The 27925-nt window shown below is 49.5% G+C and overlaps 1 protein-coding gene across 11 annotated transcripts in view; it reads left to right on the top strand.

The window, feature by feature from the left end:
• The window catches only part of ZGRF1 (zinc finger GRF-type containing 1), a 59210-nt gene extending 31714 nt beyond the window's left edge, over positions 1-27496 (top strand). For 6 of the 11 annotated variants that reach the window (XM_079771883.1, XM_079771882.1, XM_079771874.1 and 3 more), the window contains 16 exons: positions 362-500; positions 1144-1328; positions 2657-2853; positions 3865-4004; positions 9822-9965; positions 11319-11433; positions 12666-12928; positions 15359-15521; positions 17179-17256; positions 17457-17604; positions 18843-18970; positions 21478-21601; positions 23291-23467; positions 23592-23726; positions 24389-24650; positions 24794-27496. In XM_079771883.1, coding sequence (XP_079628009.1) covers positions 362-500; positions 1144-1328; positions 2657-2853; positions 3865-4004; positions 9822-9965; positions 11319-11433; positions 12666-12928; positions 15359-15521; positions 17179-17256; positions 17457-17604; positions 18843-18970; positions 21478-21601; positions 23291-23467; positions 23592-23726; positions 24389-24650; positions 24794-24969 — 2574 coding nt within the window. In that variant the 3' untranslated portion in view covers positions 24970-27496. Of the gene's footprint in view, positions 1-361; positions 501-1143; positions 1329-2656; positions 2854-3864; positions 4005-9821; positions 9966-10053; positions 10367-11318; positions 11434-12665; positions 13577-15358; positions 15522-17178; positions 17257-17456; positions 17605-18842; positions 18971-21477; positions 21602-23290; positions 23468-23591; positions 23727-24388; positions 24651-24793 lie in introns of those variants that run through there. The other 5 variants (XM_079771880.1, XM_079771879.1, XM_079771881.1 and 2 more) reach the window with 5 other exon arrangements.
• Positions 27497-27925: the final 429 nt, after the last annotated feature.

Here is a 27925-nt window from a genome sequence, read left to right as displayed (position 1 = left end):
CTCCTGGTTCATGGGTCGAAGCTCAACCACTGAGCAACACCAGCCAGGCAGCAATTCTTATTACAATTGTAGCAAAGATGGAGATACATACATAGTGATCCATTCACATCTAACTTTTTCCTTGCAAAAACTATTTAAAACTTAGTGAGGGGCCTACAAGAAAAGTTAGTCCTGTTTAGTAACAGTACCTCCCATGGCCATTCTCCCCATACTGGTTTCTCATTTAAACTTAGGAAATTGTTTTCAAGGTTTCTGGGGAAATTTTAAAAAGGCTTATTTTCTTGAACATGTCTATCGGAAATAACTTCCTCATCAGTCACTAGCATTGTCAGTTGTATTCACCTGAGTTACTCCCTTTCAGGAGATCAGCGTCTCTGAGCTGTGCTTCCCCAGAGGCCGGGAGATCCGGTCTGCCCTTCTTCCCCGAAGGCAGACGCGCGTGCCCGCCGCCTTCCGGTCTCCCGCTCACTACAAGCAGGTCTTCAGCGCCTGTCTCGTAGGTACGGCTGCTGCCTTTCCGTTTTCTGTGCTGGCCGTGGCGGTGAGCGCTGCAGCGCCGTACGGTGTGAGCTTCCGTGGTAAACGTTCCCCTCGGAGTGTGTTATCTCCCATGTTTACTCCCGAGTGTGACAGTAACTTAATATCAGATCCAAATTGTTTTAGAAATAGGAAAAAGTATTCTCTGTTTCAAGTTACAGTTTTTTATTTTCTCTTAAACTCGAAGTGTTACAGGTGGTTTTGTTAAGAGGAAGTTTTAAGTATGATGCCTGATTGGATGGCTCATTCTGCTGTCCAGGGGCAAGCCGTGCCTTTAACCCTTTGCACTCGCTTGCTTTTTTCTCGATTCCTTTATTCTACTTGGGATTTAATTTTTTAAATACCCCAGATTTTACAAAGCGCGGCAGTAGAATAAAAAACTGGAGTTTCTTTTCATACAAACTTATTTATTTGGATTTTTTTATATTTCAAATTATTGATACATTCAAAGAGTAATTTTAATCTGGACATCCGAGTGCAAAAGGTTAAAGCTCAGTGTTAGGTTATAGTTACTCTGCTCACAGCTCTTTTCCAGTTTAACAAGCAGCGCTATGGGGTGCAGACATGCAGTTGTGTTGTGATTAATTTCCACCTTGCTTTTCGTAGAACATCTGAATATACTGCTGTGCGGGTTGGCACAGAGGCTGCACAAAGCTCTTTCTACAGTCGACATGTCATTTTACACATCGGCACACGGAGAGAGAGGGCGCGCTGTGGGAAACAGCGTGCCATCCTGCCGCCATCAGCGGCCCGCGAAGCTCGTCATGGTGAAGAAGGAGGGTCCCAACAAGGTCTTGCTCCCTCTTCCCTCCTGTTGTCCATGAACATTGTCTCCTTAAAGGTGCAGGGGCCTCTACCTGGGCTTTAGTAACTAACAAACCCAAACGATAGTAACATCGAAGGATGATCTGTGCTCAGGGATACAAAACTACGAATGAAGGTCCACCTTCAGGTCCCTTAGGAACTGAAAGCTGAGTGGTGGGTGGAGAGGGACGGAAGGAAGGCTACACCGAGGCAGGTAAGGCAGGAGGAACACGCCCGGCCCCAGGGAGAGCCTGAAGGTCGGGAGGAAGGGACTCGGCTGCCACAGGGCAGAGGGACAGAACGCACCCCGACTTGTTTCTTTTGCTAAATACGCACAGTAATGGGAGACGTCGGTGAAGTCTATGTACGTATGAAAGAATATGAGCATACATACATCCTGGGTCTGTGTGTCGGTGTGTGGTGCGTTCTCGTGTAAGACCAGGCTCGCACAGTAACAAGTTTTCCTCCGTTGTCTGCATGCTGAGCACGTAAACTTGGTTTAAATATACTTGTCAAAACTAAGAGTTCATAAACAATGTTAGAACCATGGAATAAAATGTTACAGAGCCACTAATTTTTTAAAATATTACTTGATGACATAGTTGTCAGACTAGTAGTATGTTGTTGGTATAAGGGTTAGGTCTGAGTTTTACTTTAAAGAGCAGAGCAATCTACACACGTGTATCGTGTGCGCATGTGCCGGTGAGTGAGCGGGAAAGGCTGTGAGAGGGCCCCAGGTGCTCGCACACCTGCAGCCGCTTGGGCAGCTCACAGGCTGGCTGTCGGTAGTGATCACTTTAAATCAGAGAAAAAGTACATTTTATTTTTCAAATAAGCTTATATTCTCAGAATAATGTAACATGTAACTTTTTGATAAGGAAAAAACAAGTGGAAAACTAGCTGGTTTTAAATTTTAATTTATTATTTAAACTAATGAACAGATTGAGTTCTGTGATGACTAACTTATTGGAGTGCATTAATGTCAAGCAACCTTTGTGAAAAGTCTCAACAAACATAATACAAGCCCTGGCCAGGTTGCTCATTGGTTAGATCGTCATCCCAATTTGCCAAGGCTTCAAGTTCCATACTGAGTCAGGGCACATGCAGGAAGCAACCAGTGAGTGCATAAATAGGTGGAAGACAAGTTGACGGTCCTCTCCCCCTCTCTCCCTCTCTCCCTCCCTCCCTCCCTTTCCCCCACCCATTCCTCTCTCTCTCTCAAATCAATACATTTTTTAAAAAGGACTTTCCTTTTAAAAAAGCAGTATAAAGTAGAAACATTTTTTCTCACTGAATTGTGTTATCTTCTCCTCAGGGTCGTCTCTTTTATGCCTGCGATGCACCCAGAGCTGACAGGTGTGACTTTTTTAAGTGGTTTGAAGAAGCGACCCCAGGACATGTCACACAGGAGGACTGTCCGCCGGCCCTGGTGCTCAGGGACGTGAAGAGCATTGGTTTGTACCTCAGGAGCCAGAACATCGCCCTCTACGAGGAGTGCCAGCTTTCCGTGAGGTGTGCTCTGATAGCAAACAGCGTCTCTTGAACAGAAAGTGGTCCCCTAGGTTCTGAGGGAGGCTGAGGAGACAAGGTCCCTAGAAGCACACCTCGTGTTTCCTGCTGAGGGGACAGTGCCCTAAAGCCGTGGTGGCCCCTCTCTGCATCAAGCAATACCAGTAACTGCAGGAATGCCATTTTTCTAATCATTTTTCTACATAATCCCAATGCCAAGGGAAACCCTGCTGAAGCAGCCACAGCATGGTGTTGATGAGGGCAGGGCCGGCCATAGGTGGTGGCCTGCCACAGCGCAGACTGCAGGTAGCAAGGGCTGCGTTTGGGAACATGTTTCCTAGCAGTAGGACTGCCCATGGGAGCTATACTGAGTGGGCGCATGACACCTTAGTAAGGACAGCGTGCGCTGGGAGCTCCCATGTGCCGGGCACTCTGCTAAGCACTTGGAGTGTCTGTCAGTCCTCACACTCACCTCTAAGAGATGGGAACCAGGGGCTGACTTGTTATTCCGTGTTACAGTCACACACTCCTCATGCTGAGATGCTGTTTCTATCTCAGTCTCTTGTAAAACAGTGGTAATTCTGCGAGGGCTGCTGCTTCCTTCCTTTGACGCAGTATGTTTTTATTTCTCTGTACGTATGAAAGAATATGAGCATACATACATCCTGGGTCTTTGCCTACGGTATTTTAAAACAGTTGTGCCTTCAGGTTTCAGTGATAAAATAAATTAGTCCTGGGGGTGTCACGTACAGCATGCTGACTATGGTTAGCAATACTGCATATAGTCTGTTTAAAAGTCGCTAAGAGGGTAAATCTTAAAAGTTCTCATCACAAGAAAACAATGTGTAACTACGTATGTTATCTAGACTTACCACATTGTCTTGTCACCATCTATAAGGATTGCTGTGCTGTACCCCTGAAGCTAATATGAAGTATGTGCCAATTATATTTCAATCAACAAAAATTTGTACCTTAATATTCAAATTCATTTTTGTTGTTTTACTCATTTTGCAGAAAAGGATTTGATTTTCAAAGAAAACATTGTGGCAAACTAAAGAAGTTGACGACCGTAAATCCTGAATTGTATAATGAACCTAAAAGCAAGCTGTATCTCAAGCTGAGTCGGAAGGAAGGTTCTTCGGCTTATAGCAAAGGTAGGCTGGTCTGATCGTGTCGGTGCCTCGGGCTCTGTACACTCTCTCTACATTTATCTTTCAAATTTTATAACTTTTACTTAATTAACCAAGAACCGTTAATTTCCCACAGAGCCACGGAAGTGACTGGAAGGGATTAAAGTCCTGTTTCCTTTTATGAGCAGGACTAGGATGCGTAGTGCAGTCCCTGCCTCAGTGAGCCACCTCCGCTGTCAGTGGGCAAGCCCCCCCACCCCCACACACAGTTTGTTCACCTGAATCCCAACCTACGGCTCCTCAAAATGTCTCTAAGCGCCTGTAGCCGCGTAATTGGGTGTTGTACATTCGGATTTAACAGAAATATTTATATGCAGTGAAATATAAAACCAGTTTTTGGTTGTGTTGCTACATTTAAACAATGTATGTTGCCTAAATAATTGGAATATAACTCAGAAATCCAAAATTGTCCTGGAAAACTAAAACAGTCAAAAATATTTAAAACTATAATAAAAATTAATATTTAGTTGTATAATTTATTATCTGTATACTCATAATAAACATTACTATCTTAATCTTAGTTTTGCTAACAACAACTTTTAGCAAAGGTGATCTATTTTAAATAGCTACAATTTCCTCATATTCCATTATTATTTTAAATGTATCTCAACATTTATTTTCAAGGCAAAGAAACACAGACCTAATTCACTTCATGATAAGCACTAATGAGGAAATCAGATTATAACCTCATAATTCTTTTCTAAAGGGAACAGTCTGGGCATATTTTAAAAAATCAATTTATGTAACCAATGCTACTCCAATAAATTTAATAAAAAGGGAAATGGAAAAAGTTTATGTAGTTGGTTTATGGAAAATTTATGTAGTAAACCTAACTTGAACGCACTTAAAAAAGAAACAGACAACAAGCTTACCTGGCCAGGTGGCTCAGTTGGTTGAGCGTCGGCTCATGCACTGCCTCGATTCCAGGTCAGGGCATATGCCCAGGTTGTGGGTTCGATCCCCAGTGCCCAATGGTGGGTTGTGTGCAGAAGGCAAAACCAATAGGTGTTTCTTTCTCACATTGATGTTTCTCTCTCCTCTCTAAAATTAATTAAATATATATTTTTAAGACATGAGTAGCTTTAAAAAGTAAAATATTTCTATCCTCAAAAGAGATTTATTCAAATACGAGTTTAAATAATGGGCTGGTTAAAGAACAGACAGAAAAAGAATTTTTAGATGGTAAAGCTCAGTCATCACGTGGCTTTTCCCTGGGACACAGCAAGTTCTGATGCCGGCCCTCCCGCCCCCGGCCGGCCCCAGCCAGGGCAGCAGCAGCTGTGTCTGTTTGGAGAGCCCAGGTCCTCGTGCTCCTGCTAAGCTGACGCTTGAGTTGAGGTTCCGTCTCCTGAAAACCTGGGTGTTGCTTTCAGAGCCTGTTCTCTGACTTCTTTTTTTTTTTTTTAAATATACTTTATTGGTTTTTTAGAGAGGAAGGGAGTGGGATAGAGAGTGAGAAACATCGATGAGAGAGAAACATCGATCAGCTGCCTCCTGCACACCTCCTACTGGGGATGTGCCTGAAACCCAGGTACATGCCCTTGACCGGAATCGAACCTGGGACCTTTCAGTTTGCAGACCGAACGCTCCATCCACTGAGCCAAACCGGTCAGGCCTGTTTTCCGATTTCTTCCCGATCTTTTAGATCCAGGCGAGTGGAAAAGCTCTGATTCAAACTTCCTCGCCTCCTCACTGGCTTGTTTTGGTCATTTCTTATACCCTGATGGGTTTCAAGTATGTCTCCTTCAGGGAACACTTTTTGGGGGATTTTTGTTCCAAAACCGAAGACTGGCAACTGCTTTCCTTTTTCATGTCTGTTTGGTGTTCCCAGTGAAGACGTCGCCACGGTCACTGTCTCAGGCAGGGAGGCCTGCTTAGCCTTCCCGCTGCGCTGTCACCGCACCCTCCCCTCCAGGCAGTTCTCCGTCATGTTCCCGGGAGCTGCCGGACTCTCCTTCTCTGTGCGTGATGCCCCACTTCCGTTTGGGTCAGCAGTGCCTTCTGGGGTTCAGAGGGGATCGGAGTCCTGTCCGCGGCTTAAGTGGGGGATTTGGAACGGCCATGGCTTCGGGTCCAGGCTCCATCTTGGCTGTTGTTCTTTTGAATTATTTCTTGGTTTCTTTGCCGGTATTTTGGCTCCCTGGTCTTCGTTTTCCTCACCGAGTCCCGGCATGCTGGCCTTCATGGTAAGTGCGGCGGGAGGCCTGAGCGACGTGTGTGCCTGTCGGGAAATCTGATCCCGTATTTCCTCAGGTGGTTTCCCTCTTCTTCTTATTTATGTCACTAGGACTTCCACTGTTCAGCTGTCAGCACTTCTGAATCTAATCTCTAAATCTCTTCACTTTTCTGTTACATTGTCTGGGTTTTTGTTCTGTCTTCCTTCTAAATTGCTTGTTTTTCTAATGTATCCATTCTCTTTTTATCCCATAGATTATTACTTTAATTACCATATTTCCCCACACGAATACTGTTGTTCCTTTCCTTTTCAGTGGTTCTTGCTCCTGTTTGCATTGCTGCACCTTCCCTCCCTTCCCCCTTCCCCAGGCTCACTGCCTGCCTTGTCCATCCGTGTGGTGTCTCCTTCTCTGAAGGGCTCCGAGGCCCAGGGTTTCTGTTCGGGTCCCTGTACCCCTCAGTGGTCATTGTGTTGGCCTGTGACCTGCTCCCGGGATCTCAGCTGTTCTCTGGCACTGCATCCGGAGGCCGGCCGGGCTCGGTGCTCCCGTCACTCGGAGGTGGCTCAGTCCCAGGCCTCCGTTTATGGCCTCTGTCTGTGGATAATTTACTTAACGTCTCTGCCAGAGAATCATAATCATCATTCCCACCTGACATTTACCATGTCTGTTGGCCCAGAAGACAACATGGGCTATTGTGTCTCCCCAACAACAAACCCCCGTCGATTGAGACCTGCAGATGACTGCTCGGCTCCCTGGTCATGGTGCAGTGCTCATGCACGTGGCCACCCCGCCTCACTCAGCTCCCTCCCTGGCACTGCCCCCAGAGTTGGCCCTGAGCCTCTGTGTTGAGGGTCACATGCCCAGTTTCAGTCTCAGGACAGATCCTGGAGTCAGCGGCTCAGGAGTGATGCCCCACTCACTCCTACTCCCACAGCCACAGCGTCCCGTGGCTGCTGAGCTGGGGGTTTCCTGAAGTCCCCGAGAAAATTCTCTCTCAGTCTTTTCTTTTTCCTCCCAGAATTTCCTCCTATCATCTGCAGGGATGAGTAGTTTCCAAGCTTTGTAGATTTTATCGTTCCGTAAAAATCTCCCTTCCTAGAAGTGGGGGTGGCCTGCCCGCGCGGTCCTGGTCTGTACGGTCATTGCAGTGGGACGTAGGCGAACGGAGCGGGAACCACTTCTCCTGTCAGCTGTCGGGAATTAGACATCTTTCTACAAATTGTGGCAAATGTTGAAGGAAGTAAATACTAGCAAATGGGAATAAATTGTTTAGATATGTCACCTCAAGTGGAAAATACTTTTAAATAAACTAGGTATAACATACCGTAGTGTAGCTCAGCTTTTTCTAAAATAGTTTCCTAAGCATATTTACTAAAATGGTAGTCCTCAGGGGGCATTGGTAAGCGACCGGAAAGAAAAGGGGCCTGTGGCTGGCAGACTGGGAAGGGGCCGAGTTAAACACCGCCTCAGCCCAGGCCTGCAAGTGCTGCTGTGCGCGGGGCTCTCCCGGATGGGACTGCGCCGCGAGCTGTCTCTGCTGAGGCAGATGAGATTCGTCTGGATCAGTTAATTGTAGAAGTTGTTTAGAGTCAGGATTATAAATAATGCATATGGACAGTAAGCATTTTATCTTAAAATAGATGAACATTTTTATTTAATGAGATTTTGACAAAGTCAAGGCTTTTGTTCCGAATGTGGGTTTTTGATTGGAGATCCGTTCATCGTTCTCGTATAAACCATCCCCACAGTGCACCGCCCACGAACGTGCCGTCTGACCGCCACCTGGGCAAGGACGCCGACACCTTGGAAGCAGTCTGAGTGGAGAGCAGTTTCCATTTGCTCGCTCTCTTCTCATGTTTACACTGATCTCCTCTGTACTTGAGTCAGAAGTGGGTTTTTGTGTTTTGGGTCCCTTTCTTTCTTTCTTTTTAAATATATTTTATTGCTTTTTTTTTTACAGAGAGGAAGAGAGAGGGATGGGATAGAGAGTTAGAAACATCGATGAGAGAGAAACATCGATCAGCTGCCTCCTGCACACCTCCTACTGGGGATGTGCCCGCAACCAGGGTACATGCCCCTGACCGGAATCGAACCCGGGACGTTTCAGTCCGCAGGCCGACGCTCTATCCACTGAGCCAAATCGGTTAGGGCTGGGTCCCTTTCTTTAGCAAATCCTTTAAATTAAGTCTTTCTAAATTGTTCGCTTAGGTTTTCTTAAAACAGTTTTTTTCTTCATATTCATAATGGTTGAAATAATACATGATTAAATTATTTGATTATAATAACAGATACAACTGGTATAAATAAGTTTTAGAACAAATGCAGTTTAAAAAAAGACAAATACAGTTGACTCTTTTTTAACTTACTTTATTTTTTTATTTTTAAAAATATATTTTATTGATTTTTTTACAGAGGAAGGGAGAGGGATAGAGAGTTAGAAACATGGATCAGCTGCCTCCTGCACACCTCCTACTGGGGATGTGCCCGCAACCAAGGTACATGCCCTTGACCGGAATCGAACCTGGGACCTTTCAGTCCGCAGGCCGACGCTCTATCCACTGAGCCAAACCGGCCAGGGCTTTTTTAACTTTCTTTAAAAAAATATGTTTTTATTGATTTGAGATAGAGAGCGAGGAAACAAACATCGATGTGAGAGAGAGACCTTCATCGGCCGCCTCCCGTGCGCCCTCCAATTGGGGATCGAACCCGCTACCTGGATGTGTGCCCTGACCAGGAATCGAATAGCTGCCCTTTCAGTGCACAGGGTGACGCTCAACCAGCTGAGCCACCGGCCAGGGCTGGAGTTGACTCTTTGCAAGCATTAACGCTCCCGGTGGTAGAAACTGCTCAGGTGTCCGCGCAGTGGCTGCTGGCCGCGGGGTCGCAGTGTGCGGGGGGTGGGTGGGCAGGCTCCACAGAGGGAAGGAAGCTGTTCCTCCTCCGCAGCCTCAGGCTCGCGGAGGCCGGGAAGAGCCTGCACTCCATCCACGGACTGCCGACCTTTCTGAGCGTGGAGACCACTCTGCCGCAGAGCATCTCTAGACCAGCGGTTTTCACCCGTGTGCTGCAAGAAGGTTTAAAACGTGCGGCTCCTGCCTATTGAGTCAGGGCCACTGACCTCTTCTCCCTCAGATTGTCAGATAAAAATTGACAACAGCCAACCAACAATAGCCACCCAGTGTGAGTGATTTAAAATTGTAACCTATTTTTTTGTGTGAGATCAGCAAAAAATATTTTGTGTGTGCCACACCGAATCTTAGTGATTAGTTTATGTGTGCCATGAGATGAAAAAGGCTGAACATCGCTGCTCTAGACTAATAGTCTACCTGGGGAAGTCTGATGTAGCTGTAAGGCTGCTCGAGAAGAGCTGAGTTATATGGCTGCTTTATTTACACTTTTTTATAGTAACTTTAAAACCATGAAAGTAATCTAGTTAAAAACCTGGCACTGAAGTGGTCTATGTTCAGGTCCTCATTGGGGTGGAATCTTGCAGATGACTATAACCAATTTTGTTTTTTGAAAAATAGTGTCGGACTAGGCACCTGAGAAATCGAAGTAGCTCTGGGTTGAGCACAGCCCCGAGGCCTCTGGTGTCTGCTTTCAGACGATCTGTGGGTGGTCTCCAAGACCCTGGACTTCCAGCTGGACACGTTCATTGCCTGCAGCGCTTTCTTCGGGCCGTCGTCCGCCAACGAGGTGGAGCTGCTTCCTCTGAAAGGCTACTTCCCCTCCCGGTGGCCCACGGACGGTGAGTATGGCCACGCCTCGCTTACCAAAGAGAGGACAGGCGTGAGGCGCTGCGAGCTGGAGTGCTGATTGGGGGCTTCTTTGATTAGAGCCGAGAAAAAGCGCCCACTTCTGCCTCCTGCGTTGTGTCCCCGGAAACGTGTGTGACAGATGACGCTGTAAATGTTTCTGCAGTTCAAGCCCCAGAGAGCTATCGATGCCCAAACACCCTGACCCTCACTGAGGTACTTGGTTGAGGTTGCATTTACAGGGCATATGTCTGATTTTTAAATAAGAATTTTGTCAAATAATTCCTTGTATTAAGTTTTATTCTCTTGGTTTACTTAATTCCCTTGGTTCCTAATTCTAGTCAGGCACATTATAAACAAATCATTTACTTTCATATCAAGAAGTTCTCAGATTTTGCAAGGAATTTTGAGAGCAGTTGAGCGCAGGGTGTTTTATGTGGAGGGATGTTGCCATTGGCCCTGGGAAGCTCCTGGTGAGGCCGGGCCGTCAGCCTCATCACTGAAGGGCCAGTGCCACCCGTTGGTGAACCTGGGCGTCTCCCGCACTGGCAGCTCTGGGATAATTTCTGACGTCCGGGAATTGGCCCATGACTCATTAAAGACATAACATTTAGTGACTCATTCAAGTATTTCATATATGTTTTAACGTGTGCATGTGTGTGTGTGTGTGTGTGTGTGTGTGTGTGTGTGAATCCTCACCCGAGGAGAGAGTGGAAGGGGGGATGGAAAGTGAGAGAGAAACATCAACGTGAGGGACACATCGATTGGTTGCCGCCTGCACCCACCCCACAGGGGTGCGATGGAACCTGCAACCCAGGTACGTGCCCTTGCCTGGGAATGGAACCCGAGACGCTCTGGTGCGCAGGCCACCCTCCAAGCACTAAGCTGTCGGCCAGGCTAACTCCATATTTCCTGTGGGAACTGAGTGGACAGCTGGAGTTGTCTAGTGAAGTGAACATTGCTCACTTCAGAGTCCTCACCGATATCAGTGTCTCATCTCCTGCTCCCATACAGCTCTATGGAGTCACGGAAGAAATGCAGCCAAGTGCTCAGATATGACACAGATGCTGCAGGGACAGGGCGGGGTGCTGGCTGGGTAGCTGCGCATGTCAACCACGTGATCCAGTGTCTGTCCGTCTGTCCATCGACTGCTGTGTGTGGCCCACGCCCCTCAGGGTACAGTCACGGACCCGCACAGTGTGCCTGTGCAGCCGGCAGGACGGAGCGCGTGTGCCGAGGGCTTGCTGCAGCTGGGACTGGTTCAGCCGGCTCTGAGCTGCGTGGACTCTCTCAGGCGCTGACGGTCTGGTCGTGTGCACTGACGCCCCTCTCCACGCCCTCCGCAGCAGTCGTCCACGCGCTGTGGGTCTGCAACGCCAGCACGGAGCTGACCACCCTGAGAAACATGCAGGAGCACTTCAGCCCCGCGACCCTGCCTCTGGCGCAGCACCTGTTGGCCATGTAAGTCCTTCCCGTGGCCGTGGGGACCCAGGAAAAGTACATCCCGTACATTTTGCAACAAAATTGTCATTGTCTCTCGGGGACTACTCTATGAGAGGCCTGCCCGGGAGGCACACATTGTTTCCCATCAACCATCCGTTCCTCTATCGCCCGTTGTGGTTGGGCTAATAGATGCTATTATTTTCCCATGTCAGAATAACTTCTTAAGGATCATTTGAGTATTTTTTTATTCTTATGTATTTTTATTCCATAAATTATTTAACATTTAAAAGAATAATTTTACATTATCAAAGTATCATGTTATACACCTTAAATTTACAATGTTATATGTCAGATTTATTCAATTAAAAATCTTTTTTTATCGATTTCAGAGAGGAGATGGAGGCGGGGAGAAAAAGAGAGAGAAACATCAGTGATGAGAGAGAAACATTGATTGGCTGCCTTCTGCACGCCCCACACTGGGGATGAGCCCACAATCAGGGCCTGTGCCCTGACCTGGAATCGACTCAACCACTGAGCTACACCAGCCGGACTAAACTTTTAAATAATTATTTACAGTTTGATTCCAGTATGTACATTGGTACTAGTTTTACTTTTGACATAATCTTTATCTCATTTTTAATTTCTCAAGTATCATGCCTTCTTTAAAAAAATTGGAAGTGATATTAAATTTAATATTTAAATTACTTAAAATGACAAAACTAGTTTTGAATTTGGAATGCTATGGTTTATTTGGTTTCATTCTTCTTACCACAATGACGTCTTGGGTTTAAAAAAATTCATGTACCTACTTTCAATATTTTATTTTTTTACTTTGAAATGAACTCAGTCTTTATAGTACTAAAGCCAACTGATCTCTGACAGTTTTACTTGAAGTAGAGGCTGTATTAATTCCTGAGCCAGCTGGCATAATGAAGCCTGGGCTCCGTGTCAGTACACCACTCGGTAGCTGGGTACTTGTGGGGAGAAACATTTACTATTTGTGTATCTCTATTTGGGTAGATTAACTGCTTCCTAGCGTTGTGAAGATCCCAATAAAGAATATGTGTAGTACTCAGCATAGTGTCTGCACGTAGTAGGTATTCAACAAATGTTCGTTCTTTTCTCTTTTGTGCTCACAAAAGGACGTTCTCTGAGGTGCTGGTAAAGTGAAGGTTAAGTTATAGACAGGTCTACTCCCCTGTTTCAAAAGCCCCTCATTTTTCTTTGATTTTATTGCTCCTTTTTACTAGGCCTTCGTCAACCACAGTTAGCAATAAGAGAGTGGATAAGAGAAAATTTGTCCCACCAGCCTTCTCAAATACCAACACGAACTGTGAGTTGCCCGGCCCAGGAGCAGCCCTGCAGTTAGCCAGTGAGTTCATCCAGGCACACCAGTTGAACGAGGACCAAGCTTCAGCTCTCACCCAGATAGCGTGCATGGTGGCATCACCTGGGCCTGCCGAGGAAGGGAAGGGGCTGCCCGCCGGCACCCTCCCCATCACCATCATCCACGGTGAGGGTCAGGGGAGGGTGCTGGGCAACACCTGGCTGTGTGGAACCCCCTGCAACCAGCATTTGGTCATATACAAGTCTCTGTGACTTGGTCTGCTCCTCCGTCCCTTCCTAGTCAAATGCGATCCCAGAAGGTCTCTAGGAGATGTTTGGACCCACGTTAGAAGCTGTAAGAGCAGCATGGGCATGAGTAGCACTGTGCCCATCACTGGCGTATTCAGATTTGACCCAGACATCGGCCTGGAGCCGTCACAGCGATGCCAGCCTGTGGCTGTCATGGTGGGCGTCAGTTTTGATGAGCAAAGCCGTTATGAACTCCTGGTCAGCTCATCCCCATCCTCCCATCAGCTGTCCCAAACCTTCCTCCTTCCTGGCCATGCTGGCCCCTGCCCCAGCCCTGAAACAGGACATGCAGCTCAAAGCAGACTCCTATGCACCTACCTTTGCCCTGTTCTTGTCTCTGGGCTTCGTCCTCATGAGGAGCTTGACTTTCTCTGCCTCAGAGCTAACACTCCATCTGGATTCTGTCCCCGCTTAACCCTTTCCCTCTCAGACCTGCACCCCGAAGTGATCCGACTCTCTGTCCTGTTCTGAGGTTTGTATCACATTCACCCTGTGGACCAAGTTGGACACCGGGGATCCATCCTCGGTGAGTCTTTCTCGCTGATGAAGTGACTTTCTCTCAACCCTCCTTCTTGTTCATCCCTCCCCATCAGATGAGTCAGTGAGATGTGTTGTTTCTTTATGGTAATTCCCATCAGGTCACGTGCACCCCTCAATCCAAGCCTCCACCTACCTCCACGTTCCTAGTGAGTGAGACCGGGCCCTGGAGCTGGAATCCTGGACTCCATCTCAGCTCCTTCACCTATTAGCGCTACGATCTTGGGCAGTTACTCACCTCATAGCTTTAATTCCTACTCTATTGTGTGGCTAGTTACACGGGTTAGTAAGAGCCTCTCTCTCATCGGGTTGGAGGATTGACGTGTTGACTTAGGTAAAGGCTTGGGCCCGTCCTGGCATGTGGGAGGCACCTGGTAAAGTGGGCATGTGTTATCACCATGATCCCCTCACACTGCTCTAATTGAATTTTATCCCTCTGTCAGCCCATGGTCATTGGTACCAAGTCAGTGCCAACAGGAATCCCCACTTGGGGATACAGTGGGGAAGGAAACCTCCTTCAGGGAGAACAGCCCAATGGTGACACAGCGGGGCTGTGAGAACAGTGACTCGAGGCAGCCCTGGGCCGGCCCTTGGCTCAGCAGCTCTGCTCTGCTCCCTGAGAGTCCTGGCTCAGCCAGGGGGCCGCTGGTCCGTGCTGGGCGGACAGGGAAAGGGGCTCCCAGAGCCAGAGGGGAAGCGACTTCTCTGGACAGAACCCCCCACCCCGGCCCCTGATTGGTTCGTTCTCATGCAAATGAGGACTCAAATCCTCAAAGTGTGATTGGTCCAAAAGGCACTGTCCTGATTGGTCAGAATAGAGCCACACTGGTTGGTCAGAGCTGCTCAGCTCTGATTGGATGGGGAGAGCCTGGACGCCAGGAAGTACTTTCTAAGGGCCGGCTCAGATGCAGGGCCCAGGGCTGGCTGCTCCCTGAAGGGCAGTGCTCAGGAAAGCCCCTGTAGAAATGGCTGCAAAGCTCTTTTTCCCCTGTTCTTTTTTTGAGCCAGTTAGCCGCCAGGAGCACTTCTTAGTAGCTGTTTTCTTTCTCAGGATTAACACTTCATATTTCCACTCAACTAGTTTTACCAAAACACTCTGAGTAAGTCAGGTCCCCTGCTTAAGATGCTGCAGGGACTCCCCCGTCTTCAGGACAAAATTCATTTTTTACCCACAGCAAGCAGAGCTCTGGGACTGCCCCTCACCTCCCTCTCAGCCTCGCCTCTGGCCTGTGAGCTTCTCCAGCTTCTGCTGGAAGGACCTTGGCTTCCGGGGTCTGCGTGTCTTACTCCGGGCGACTTAGTTCTGCTTGTTTGTGGGAAGCGTTCCCACCTCCCAGATTAGAAAGGTGTTCCCGCTCTGATGCAGTCACGGTGTTACTTCCCAGGTTAGCTACTTTTTATTAGATGCATGGGCAACACTCAGAGCATGACAGACGGTCCAGGTGTACAGGTTGTCACTTGACATCTGTGTGCTGAGTCCAGTTTCCTCCCATCACACTCATTTGACCCCTTTGGCCACTTCTTCTCCCACATGTCATGTCATTATTGTTCCTTCCCTGGCTGTCTTCCTAAGTACACCGTGGTCTCACTAAGAGGTCTTTGGGTTATTCATCTATTTATCCTGGTGCTGAGCACAACCTGGGCACTCTGTTCATGTTTTTTTTTAATGAATTAGTTAAATGAAGGAGAGAGGGAGATGGTGACATTATTTCTTGTGCTTTCAGAAATTATTTATGATTCCGCCTTTATTTTTCCCTTCCTTCCAAACAAGTAGGAGTTTTTGGAGCAGGAAAGAGCTACTTGCTGGCAGTGGTGATTCTGTTTTTGGTGCAGCTGTTTGAAAAGAGTGACGCTCCCACCGCAGGAAGTGCACGGCCGTGGAAAGTGCTGGTTTCTTCTTCCACTAACGTAGCTGTGGACAGAGTGCTCCTCGGGTGGGTATGACACGTGAGCGTGAGGAGCTGGTGGTGGGGGTCTGTTGTTGAGAGGTGCCATCTACCTTGGGCCCAGATGTGAGACCTCTGTCTCTGACGCGAGCCATGTCCATGAGACAGTAACAGGCTACCTTGCTCGTTTGTCAGTCGTAGGAAATCAGATTCAGACCTGACAGCCTTGGCACAAGGATAGGATGTCCACCCGTGTCAAAACTGGAGTACAGCAGGAAGCACACGGGCTGAGAGGTGGACTCGGGGCCCTGACCTCCTAACCCCAGGCAGGCCTCGGCTCAGGGTCGTGCCAGGCGTCCGCACCCTGACAGAGGAGCTGGGGCCTCCCTCCAGAACAGAGGGCCTGCCCACTGCTTGTCACGTCTAAACTGGTGGTTCCCCACGCTCCTGTTCCTCCGACAGCCCAGGCTGCTGCATGTGCGGGCTCCCTCGGGACACCCTGCCCTCAGACCGGAAGGAGCTGAAGTGCAGGTGTACGAACAGGACGGTGCAGAGCTGAATAGCTTGAGTTACGCCTCTGACTCAGCGAGAGGCTCTGAGGAAGCAATAGCACGGCCTGTTCTGCAAAGTGCTTGTGGTTGTTTAAGATTCTATTGAAAACCCAAACAAAGATTACATACGCGTTCACCCATGTTTAATGATCTGAATTTCAACATAAATGAAAAGTTTGATTAGGAGAAATAATTCTTTATATATAAATGTAGACTTTTAAAGAACTCAACTTTATGGTGAAAATATGCCGTCTGTACAGATATTATATTTCTTTACAAATGTTTTATACATACATACTTTGTTTTCCAAACTTGGTATGATCAGTATATATTTGTGTCTTGCTTTTAAATCTTAGAAAACATACTTTTGATAGCTCTAGTATATGCAGTGATTTGCTTATATCACACTTTAAGCAATAGTCAGTCCTTCTTTCCAAGTGTTCCCCATCCTATATAATAAAGAGGTAATATGCAAATTGATTGTCACTGCAACCCACAAGATGGCCAGCAGGGGAGGGCAGTTGTGGGTGACCAGGCTGGCAGGGGAGGACAGTTAGGGGCAATTGGGCCGGCAGGGGAGCAGTTAGGTGTTGATCAGGCTGGCAGGGGAGTGGTTGGGGCAATCAGGAAGGCAGACAGGAGAGCAGTTGGGAGCCAGCAGTCCTGGATTGTGAGAGGGCAGTCAGACATCCCTCAAGGGGTCCCAGATTGGAAGAGGGTGCAGGCTGGGCTGAGGGACACACACACACACACACACACCGTGCACGAATTTCGTGCACCGGGCCTCTAGTTATAAATAACATGGTGACAAAGATCCTCAAACATAAGTCTTTGTCTCCAATTATGATTTTCTCTGAGGAAAAAGTCCTCAGCCTAGAATAAAAGATAGGAATATACTGTGCAAGCTTGCACTTCATCCAGACTTTCTGAGTAAAGGTAATAGAGTGCATGTTTTAAGTCCTTTGTAGAATGTGTTATATTAAAACTCTTTCAGCCATATTGCATTTACATTGAGTTTAAGCATTTCACATTGAATTACAAAACTAAAAGATGCTGTTACACAAAATTAATTTTAATAAATATTACATGAAACTTGTGTTTTATACTCTGCTTTCTAAACAACCAGATTCTCTTTTACCTTGTTTTGTTTAAAGGCTTCTCAGTCTTGGATTTGAAAAGTTTGTCAGAGTGGGGAGTGTTAGGAAGATTGCCAAGCCGGTCCTACCTTACAGGTAAGAAATCATAATTCCAAAGTCACAGCATGCTCACAGAAACACAGTAATTTTCTATAACTCTTACCTTAAATGTCTTTTGAGGAAAAAGAGAGAAAGCTTTATCTTTTTCTTGGTTAACTTAGGAAATTTGTTTTTCACTTTTTTGTAATGTTTTGGAAACGGAATGAAGAAGGGTATTTTATGTCATTCTTGCTTAGCTTGCATGCTGGCTCAGAAAATGCCAGTGAGCAATTGAAGGAACTCCACGCGCTGATGAAAGAAGACCTGACTCCCATGGAAAGAGTCTACGTGAGGAGAAGCATCGAGCAGCATAAACTTGGGACCAACAGGACCCTCCTGGGGCAGGTGAGGGACCTGCTGGGCGGGTGAGGGACCTGCTGGGCAGGTGAGGGACCTGCTGGGCGGGTGAGGGACCTGCTGGGCAGGTGAGGGACCTGCTGGGCGGGTAAGGGACCTGCTGGGCGGGTGAGGGACCTGCTGGGCGGGTAAGGGACCTGCTGGGCGGGTGAGGGACCTGCTGGGCAGGTGAGGGACCTGCTGGGCGGGTAAGGGACCTGCTGGGCGGGTGAGGGACCTGCTGGGCGGGTAAGGGACCTGCTGGGCGGGTGAGGGACCTGCTGGGCGGGTGAGGGACCTGCTGGGCGGGTGAGGGACCTGCTCGGCGGGGAAGGGACCTGCTGGGCGGGGAAGGGACCTGCTGGGTGGGTGAGGGACCTGCTGGGCGGGGATGAGGGACCTGCTGGGCGGGTAAGGGACCTGCTGGGCGGGTGAGGGACCTGCTGGGCGGGTGAGGGACCTGCTGGGCCTGCTGGGCCGGTGAGGGACCTGCTGGGCGGGTGAGGGACCTGCTGGGCGGGTGAGGGACCTGCTGGGCGGGGGAGGGACCTGCTGGGCAGGGGAGGAACTGCTGGGGTGAGGGAGGGAACCAGCCTCACTTTGGTCTGAGTTTACAGAAACCTCAGGTTCCTCTTATTCCTGCTGATGAAAGCCAGTGACCACATGCAATTAGAAAATTCATTGCTTTTCCTCTTTTTTATATTTATATCCCGAGATTAAGTACCAGCTTGTATCAGGCATTTTGCCTTGGGAATAATGGCATTCTGGTGTAATATCTCAGTCTGTGAGATTCAAATACACTTACAACTACCAGTGCATGGAATGTACTGTTGTTGGAATGAGTCAGCTGCCTTTTCCTTCTTAGCGAGTCAGGTTAGGAGTGTGCTTGACCGTGAGCAGGTCCGTTCGCCCGCGTGTCCAGTGCATCCGTGGAGAACGCGGCTGTGCTGTGTATTCAGCCTCAGCTGGAGGATAAAGTGTGTGGTCCCTGACATGTAAGAGCCTGTATTGTAACAGCTTCCTTCTGAGTGTCCGAGTGTGCCTTTATTCTGCCAGTAGGCTGTGGCTTTGGGAGCTGTGCTGTGTTCCCATTTCTCAGGTGGGACAGGGGAGTGGACATAGTGGCCTGTGGTCTCTGAGTGCAGGGATTCCCACCTTCAGTTCTGATTCCACCTGCAGGCTCTTTGGTAGATACGCCCTCTTGTTTTCTACCAAGTAGCTGATGACGCTCACTTCCCTGTGCCCAGGTCCGCGTGGTGGGCGCCACCTGCGCAGCCTGCCCATTCCCCTGCATGGCCGGCCTGCGGTTCCCCGTGGTGGTGCTGGACGAGAGCAGCCAGATGACAGAGCCCTCCTCCCTCCTCCCCATCGCCAGGTAACCGCAGGGCACGGCTCAGCACCACTCCCTCCAGGCTCTGGTGGAAATCCTTGGCAATTCAAGTGTTTTAAAGAACCGGGGGGGTGGAGGGGGGGTGGACGGGGACTTGGGGGGTTAATGTTTTGTTAGGGGGCATGTAGGCCCCCAGAGGACAGACAGCTCTCGAGCGGGTGCCCCTGCACCTCCGGGCTGCTCACTGTGGGAGGTGCCTCTAGCCGCCATCTGAGAACCCAGCTCTAGGCTCTGCTTCAGTTGCCTCCCTGCATCTCACTCCCGTGCTTGGTTTCTGAAAATAGCTTTTAGATTATGAAAGGATATCAAGGAGATAAAAATAAATAAAAAATGACAATTTGTCTTAAAATGTAGAAGACTGACATTTTCTAAACTATCTCAGCCACCGAAACATGGTGCTTTTAAAGCATCTCTCACTCATGAATCCCTTGGTGGCGGGAGGAGGCCTGGACTTGGACTCAGCAGGCCTGTCCCCGGGTGAGGGGGACGTTGGTCCCCACTTGTCGCAATTGGCCGGGATTGGCAGGTTCCTGCATCACGATTGGCCGGGATGAGTAGGTTCCTGCATCACGATTGGCCAGGATGAGTAGGTTACTGCATCACGATTGGCTGGGATGAGTAGGTTACTGCATCACGATTGGCCGGGATGAGTAGGTTCCTGCATCACAATTGGCCGGGATGAGTAGGTTCCTGCATCACAATTGGCCGGGATGAGTAGGTTACTGCATCACGATTGGCCGGGATGAGTAGGTTCCTGCATCACAATTGGCCGGGATGAGTAGGTTACTGCACGATTGGCCGGGATGAGTAGGTTACTGCATCACGATTGGCTGGGATTGGCAGGTTACTGCATCACGATTGGCTGGGATGAGTAGGTTACTGCATCATGATTGGCCGGGATGAGTAGGTTACTGCATCACGATTGGCCGGGATGAGTAGGTTACTGCATCACGATTGGCTGGGATTGGCAGGTTACTGCATCACGATTGGCTGGGATGAGTAGGTTCCTGCATCCAGGGCTCTCACTGTTACACTGGGACTGTCCTGAATGAAGGAGAATGAGTTAGTCTCCCCACCCAGGAGCCAGGGACAGAGGAGCGCTAAGGCCATGCATAGAGGGTGGAGGAGTCACACTTTGGAGCACCTACTGAATACTGTGCTTTATTGTCCATGTGCTTTATTACGTCCTCACCACAGCCATACAAGGCATGGTCACATCCAGGTCACTGAAGAGTGCTCATGCTCACCTTAGATAACCTGCCGTGTTCATAGAGGGTCATAGAGCTGGGATGTGAATGTAGGTTTTTGAAATAGGGGTTCCCAGACCCAGTTCCTACATGGTGCGGGTCCGGGGAGGGTTCCCCATCCCTCCAGCAAGCAGCCCTTCGACACCAGCTGGGGGACCAAAACCTCCCCTCAGCTCTGACATGGTCACCCGCAGGCAGCGTCAGAGCCGTGGGGTGAGGGCTGTCCTGCAAGACCCCCTTCCAACGCCAGGGCGAGGCCTAAGCTGCTGACCAACTGGGTGCAGACGGAGGTTCCAGTGACCTCCAACTCAGTGCCGGTCCCAGGTCTAGGCTGGTCCCTGGACTTCTGACCGACTGGCCATAAACCAGAGGTTCCCTTGATTTTCTTGGGTTCCATTAATTTGCCAGAGCATTTGCAGAATTCAGAGAAACATGTTATCTCCTGATCCCCAGTTCACCCTCTCTCGCCTCCCCACTCCTCCGCACTCACCACCCAGCTCCAACCTCCTGTTCCCATGGAGGCTCCTCACCTGCACGTGATGGATTAGCTCGCTGACCACTGGGAAGCCAGTCAGCTCCCTGCGGGTGGGGGTGGGGCTGGGACTGGAAGCTCCATCCCTCCAATCCCAGGGTTCCCCTGGCAACCAGCCCCGCCTTCGGGGCTGAGCTAAGGTCGCCTTATACACAGAACAAAGGACCTTGATCCCTTTCACCTCTTGGGAAACTCCAGGGTTTCCGGGGCGCGAGCAGGAATTGTGGGCGAGACCAAACAGGTATGACAGACTGTGGTCCTCTGAGTGAGCACACACATGGTCTGGTAACCTACAATACCGCAGGTTTTCCACAAAACGCGGCCATCCCCCCCTTCCCGTCTCCCCGCTTTACTCCTATTTGGAAGCACATTAAGCCCGAGAGCCTAATATCTCCTTGCAGTAGTTTAAACCAGATTATTCCCAAGGAAAGCTCCTAAGTCTACAGTTATAGACTCTGAAATCACTGTTTCTCAGAGCTCGCTCTAGGAAAGGCTGGTTCTGTGCAGAGGAGGGGACGCTAAGCAGCTTATGTGGGAAAATAAAGTTATATAAGCGTTTCTTCACTCAGAGCCTCGGGCCTCTGAATACACTGAGCACCATGAAGCCTTGTTCTTGGAGCGGCATGGACCTCAGATTCCTCGAAATGCATTTTAGAAAACAGCATATGTCAGCGTTTCCTGTCGCTCCATCTAACTTTTGGATCTGTGTTTAGGTTTGGGTGTGAAAAGCTGGTTCTCGTTGGGGATCCCAAGCAGCTTCCCCCCACTATCCAGGGATCGGACGCGGCTCATAAAAACGGGTTGGAGCAAACTCTGTTTGATCGACTCTGCTTAATGGTAGGCACTGCCGCCAGACCCACAGCATGATCCCGTCCTGGTCTACCTGCGCAGGCTGATGGGAGAGAAGACCGAGCTCTGTCCTGAAACAATTGTGATGGGAGTTGTTTAGAAAGCGCTCATCTCGCCCAGCTGGCGTAGCTCAGTGGTTGAGCGTCGACCTATGAACCAGGAGGTCAGGGTTCGACTCCCCGTCAGGACACATGCCCGGGTTTCAGGCTTGATCCCCAGTAGGGGTGTGCAGGAGGCAGCTGATCCATGATTCTCTCTCATCATTGACGCTTCTATCTCTCTCTCTCCCTCTCCCTTCCTCTCTGAAATCAATTAAAAAAAATTAGAAATAAAAATAAAGCACTCATCCTAAAGAAAAGTAGAACCCCATAATTTAAGAGCTCCTTTATAAAATGAGCCTTTTTCCTGTATATTTTAGTAGTTGGAAGAAAGTATATAGCTTTTTGCTCTAAAATAAAAATAAACATCTGTGCTCTATTATTCATGCCCTGTTTTAGAGCTCTACTTCACATTAAAAGTTTAACAAATGAATCATTTATCTATTTGTAACTGAGGTGACGTGCACATAACGTAGAATTAGCCACATTAACGTAAGTGGCATTCACTACATTCCCAGTCCTCTCTCTGGTCCCAAACACATTCCCTCCCTCCCGCCTCCCTCCCGCCCAGCCCCCACCGTCTGCTCTGTCTGTGGACTTGTCTACTCTGGGTGCTTCCTGTTTCACTCTCCCCACCCTCACCCCGGGCAGCTTGAACCATACACATGTGACCTCCTGCGTCTGGCTTCTTCCACTCAGCACGTCCTTGAGGCTCCTCCACATTGTAGCACATGTCGTACTGTTACATTCTGGTCTCCCCTTAGCTGAGGGGGTACGCCCCAAGTCCCCAGGGATGCCTGCCACTGCGATCCGAGCCCTACGCGTACCGTGTTTTTCCTGCACACACATGCGCTTTACGGCTCCTCTGTGGCATATGCAGATTGCCGGCATCCTGTGCTTTGGGGCCATTATTAGGGAATCGGGGTGACATGAGCACAAGCCCCGTGGCACTATGGTAGCCCATTGGGCGGGCGGTGTCCGCAGGGGGACCCGCTGAGCGAAGGGCTGGTTCATGGCGGGCGGGGCAGATCGGAGGTGAAGATTTCCTCACCCTGCCATGAGTCTAAGGTTTGACGTGTTTTATATTTTATGATTTTGTGGTGTGGTAGTTATTTACCATGAGAATATTTTTAGTAATTAAAAAATGTTATTTACTGTCTACTCCAGTGGTCGGCAAACTCATTAGTCAACAGAGCCAAACATCAACAGTTACAACGATTGAAATTTATTTTGAGAGCCGAATTTTTTAAACTTAAACTTTTTCTAACGCCATTTCTTAAAAATAGACTCGCCCAGGCCGAAAACCGACTTCTGCGCATGGGCCACGGAGTTTCAATCGCACTGTACGTGCGCGCCCACATGTGGTATTTTGTGGAAGAGCCACACTCAAGGGGCCAAAGAGCCGCATGTGGCTCACGAGCTGCAGTTTGCCGACCACTGGTCTATACTATCATGTTTCTAATTCATTTAGTAAGAGCACAATACGGCAATACTTTTAACATTTAAAATATTATATTTTTTTCCCTTAAGAAAAAAGTGCTGTTTTAAGTTTTTACTTTTCTTCATTTAAACTTCCTAGGGCCACAAGCCGGTCCTGCTGAGAACCCAGTACCGCTGCCACCCGGCCATCGCTGCTGTGGCTAACGACCTGTTCTACGGCGGCGGCCTCAGGAACGGCGTCTCGCAGGCTGAGAGGGGCCCGCTGCTCGCCTGGCTGCCCACCCTGTGCTTCTACAACGTCCCGGGGCAGGAGCAGGCGCGTGCCGTCCGCGGGAGCCAGCACAGCCCGTGTCCTGTTATCTGTGGTTGTGGGGGGTGATTTCCTCGGTCCTTCCTCGCCTTTCTGGGAAATGTAATTTTGGGTCTGTTTTTCATTCCAGATGGAAGGAGGTAACAGCTTTCATAATGAGGCGGAAGCCGCTTTTACCCTGATGCTGATTCGCTCTCTGGTTGCAGGTGGAATCCCAGGCACCATGATCGGGGTGATAACGCTGTACAAGTCCCAGCTGGGCAAGGTTTGCGTCCCATCGTGTACCAAATATTATCGTTTTCTATCACAGCGTTTGACGTTATATTTGTAAGGGTTTGACTTGGTGCTTGAAAATCTTTTGGGACCATAATTAATGCATTCAGAAAGAAGCATTCTGAGTTTTGTCTGTCTGCTTTTTTTCTGTATAATTAAATGTAAACCTAACAAGGTTTAATGAAATTCCGTTTACAGCTGTTGGGGCAAAAATGCAAATAAACAAATTAGAGGGAAGGAAATGTGGCGTGTGCTTTGTGTTTTGGGACAGATGGGATTGGATCTGTGTTTCCCAAACTGTTCTCTCATTATTGTTACCTTTTGCCAGTAAATAAAAGATAGACACCAGATATTCATGTACATATGAGTCCATTACTTATAACATTTTTGTTAATTTTTAATTTTTTAGTACTTTCCATGTTTCATTATTAATCAACCCAAAATTAGCATATCCAGATGAGCTCCCCGCAATAGATAAATCATTATTCATTATTTTGCGATTTATGTGGTCATCGAGTTACGTACTATCTTAGAACCAGGCAGATCCGTGCGCGTCACAGAAGACAGTGAACTTTCCACTCGGGCTAAAACGTTCTGTGCGGGCTCGGCCGCCTCCCCACGGCTCCCGCATGCGTGACCCGTCTCTCCCCACAGCTGTGCCACCTGCTCGGGGCCGTGGACCTGGACCGCCCGCACCTCGCGGCCGTGCAGGTGTCCACCGTGGACGCCTTCCAGGGGGCCGAGAAGGAGGTGGTCGTTCTGTCCTGCGTGCGCACCAGGCAGGTGGGCTTCATCGACTCAGAGCAGCGCATGAACGTGGCCCTGACCCGAGGGAGGCGGCACCTGCTGATCGTGGGACACCTGGCCTGCCTGCGGAGGAACCGGCTGTGGGGCCGCGTGATCCAGCACTGCCAAGGTAGGTGCTGGGACGGGGCACCTGAGCCCTTGGAATGAAGTCCGCCTCGGGGTTGGAGCTTGACGGGTTGGGTGAGCAGCTCGCCTGCCTCGCGGGAGTGGCTGAGCTGGGGCTGCCGTAACCGGCCTCTCGTGTGCCTGTAGGGAGGGAGGACGGGCTGCAGCAGGCCAGCCAGTGCGAGCCGCAGCTGAGGCGGCTCCTGGAGGAGCACGCCGAGGAACGCGCGGGAGAAAAGCAGAGGAAAGCCGGTGGGAGAGACAACCGTCAAGATGCACCTCGTTCGCGAGCGAAGGGGCCTGGAGTGGGGCCTCTGTGTTAGGGCACAGGCCCCGCACTCACTGTTTCTGTTACCCAGACCCTTCTCAGAAGGCTCATGCTGTGGGAGCCACACCGGATAAATGCACGAGTCCACGGTGCTTACACTGAGACAAGCTGGTGATGGTGATACAAAAGCTTATAATAAGCATTTTTTCCTAAAAATTAAGAATTTGCTTAAAAATAAGTTTTACACGGGGCAGGGGAAGCCTTCATGGCTTTTCGGTGTTGCTTCACAAGTGAGCGAACCTCTCGGGCTCCGCGGTGAGCACACGTGCCTGGTTCTGCCGGCGCCCTCCCGAGTGATGGCTCCGCCAGCCTGACCCGGCGCCTGCCACGCGAGAGCAAGCAGGGCTCTTGATGAGGCTCGATGTGTCCCTGAGGAGAAGCGTGGAGTTCGCTCGTGGAGAGGCAGCGCGCAGGCCGGCCAGGCCTGTCCCTGGGTGGACAGTGGAGGAAGGAAGGAATGCCTGCCTTGGGCTTATTTCCTTCATTTATTTGCCCAATATCGTTATTGGTGTATATAGTATATAATCGATTTTTAAAAATATTTATTATAAAAAGAATTCACCTGCTTATAGAAAAACCATTGCTAACTTACTGCCTCCATCCTTTTTCTGTACTTATGTTCTATATTTGTGTGTGTGTGAGTAAATTAAACAATTTGTCATGATTTATTTACTTGTTTATGTTAATCCTCACCAGAGTATTGATTTTTAGAGAAAGGGGAAGGAGACGGAGTGAGAGAAACATTGACATGAGAGAGACCACATCGGTTGGTTGCCTCCTGCATGCACCCTGACCAGGGCCAGGGATAGAGCCTGCAACTGAGGTACGTGCCGTTGACTGGAATCGAACCCAGTCCCGGAGCCAAATCGGCTAAATTTATCTTTTTATTTTTTGTTAATCCTCACCTAAGAATATGTTTTCCATTGGTTTTTAGGGAGAGTGGAAGGGAGGGGGAGAGACGAGAGAAACATGGATGTGAGAGAGACATCGATTGGTTGCTGCGTGCACCCGACCGGGCTGGGGATACAGCCTGCGACCCTTTAGGCTGCACGCCAGCACTAACCACTGCGCCGATGTTGGGGCTCAGTGTTCATTGTAAAAATGCAGAAAATTGCTACTTGGATTACTTTGCAATAAAAATGACCAGTCAACCTCTAAAACTCATCTTTTATATTTGGAGACAACTTAAATCCGACAAACAAGACTTGTTTCATAACTCCCTCCTTGTCCCAAGCGTGTGTCTGCTGGGACAGACAGGCTCTGGCAGCCCTCGCCCAAGCAGCTGGGTGGCTGACAGCCGCTCCCACGAGCTGGCGTCCAGAGGACTCGTGTATCCTGGTCCCGAGTGCCGCTGCCCAATCCCCTCCCCGATGTACCTCTTAACTTTGAGTGCGTTCTGAGCCGGCTGGGGCACCTGCGTCTCCAGGACTTAGTCCCACGCAGAGCGGACAGGACAGGTTGGAGGCTGCATGGAGGGGGGTGTTTCTGTGGCATCACAGGAAGCAGCCTGAGGGCCCGCCCGGGAGGCCCTGGCCACACCTGACATCTGATGACACTTGAGCCCCTTCTCAGGTGCAGCTGGATGACGGAGTCCGGTCTGGTGACACTGGTGTGCTGTCATCAGTTCACCCACACGCCTCATCGCCCCCGTTTCCAAGAAGAGTGCTCTCTGCCGCAAGGGGAGGTGCCGTGTCCCGTCCGACACTGGGCGGCTGCCCAGGGCCTCAGCCCCTCTGCCTCTGCCCACTGGTGCCATCGTGCTTGCCACGTTGTGACACCCAGAAATGTCCCCAGACGTTGCCGCGTGTTCTGAGTAGCTGGGCCCAGCCTCCCACCTGTTTCCAAAGAGGCAGCTGCACCCAGAGGGCTCGGCATCCAGCTGAGGTTTGCCCCACAGGGCGCGGGGCAGGGGGCCCGTCGTCCCCAGTTCCTGACCCTCCACTTCCGGCGCCAGCTCGGCCGCACTCACTGCCCGTGCGCCTCAGGCGCTGCAGGGCCGCCTTTGGCGCGGGAACACCTGGGCATCTTGAGAGCACTCCGTCTCTTCGGTGATGCTTTTGCCGAGAACATCATGGGCCAGAGGTTGTGGCGTGGAAGGGGCTCGGAGGCGGACAGGACTATTTTGCCTCGAGTGGCTCTGTCTTACAACGACTACTTTTCTTTCTATTTATAGTATATGTACATATTTTTTTTCTTTAAGGCAAATCCTTTTTTTCATTTTTGATAAGTTGACGTTCAGGTGTTTTTTTCTTTTTACCCTTTGACCCCTTCACCCATTTCTACCCCAGCCCTGGCAACCACCAGCCCGTTCTTTGTGTCTCTGTGCTAGTTTTTCTTTGTTGTTTCCGATTCCACACATCAGTGAGATCCAACAGGTCTGTCTTCTCTGACTTATTTCACTGTATAATGCCCTCACGGTTCATCCATGTCGCAAATGGCAACATTTCATTCTGTTTTATAGCTGAGTGATAGTCCGTTGTGTGTGTGTACATATATGATGCAGATGCACATCTTTATTCACTCACCCGTCAGCGGACACCTGGAGTGCTCACGCCTGGCCACTGTAACGGACGCTGCAGTGACATGGGCGCTAGCTGTGTGATTTATGGTGAGTGACGGACGCCGTGGTGACATGGGCGTTAGCTGTGTGATTTATGGTGAGTGACGGACGCCGCGGTGACATGGGCGTTAGCTGGTGATTTATGGTGAGTGACGGACGCCGCGGTGACATGGGCGCTAGCTGTGTGATTTATGGTGAGTGACGGATGCCGCGGTGACATGGGCGTTAGCTGTGTGATTTATGGTGAGTGACGGACGCCGCGGTGACATGGGCGCTAGCTGTGTGATTTATGGTGAGTGACGGATGCCGCGGTGACATGGGCGTTAGCTGTGTGATTTATGGTGAGTGACGGACGCCGCGGTGACATGGGTGTTAGCTGGTGATTTCTGGT

Source organism: Cnephaeus nilssonii, assembly GCF_951640355.1.
Source record: "Cnephaeus nilssonii genome assembly, chromosome: 5".
NCBI classification, from domain to species: Eukaryota; Metazoa; Chordata; class Mammalia; order Chiroptera; family Vespertilionidae; genus Cnephaeus; species Cnephaeus nilssonii.
The sequence above is the reverse complement of the archived record's forward strand: the minus strand, read 5'-3'. Positions and strand labels throughout refer to the sequence as shown.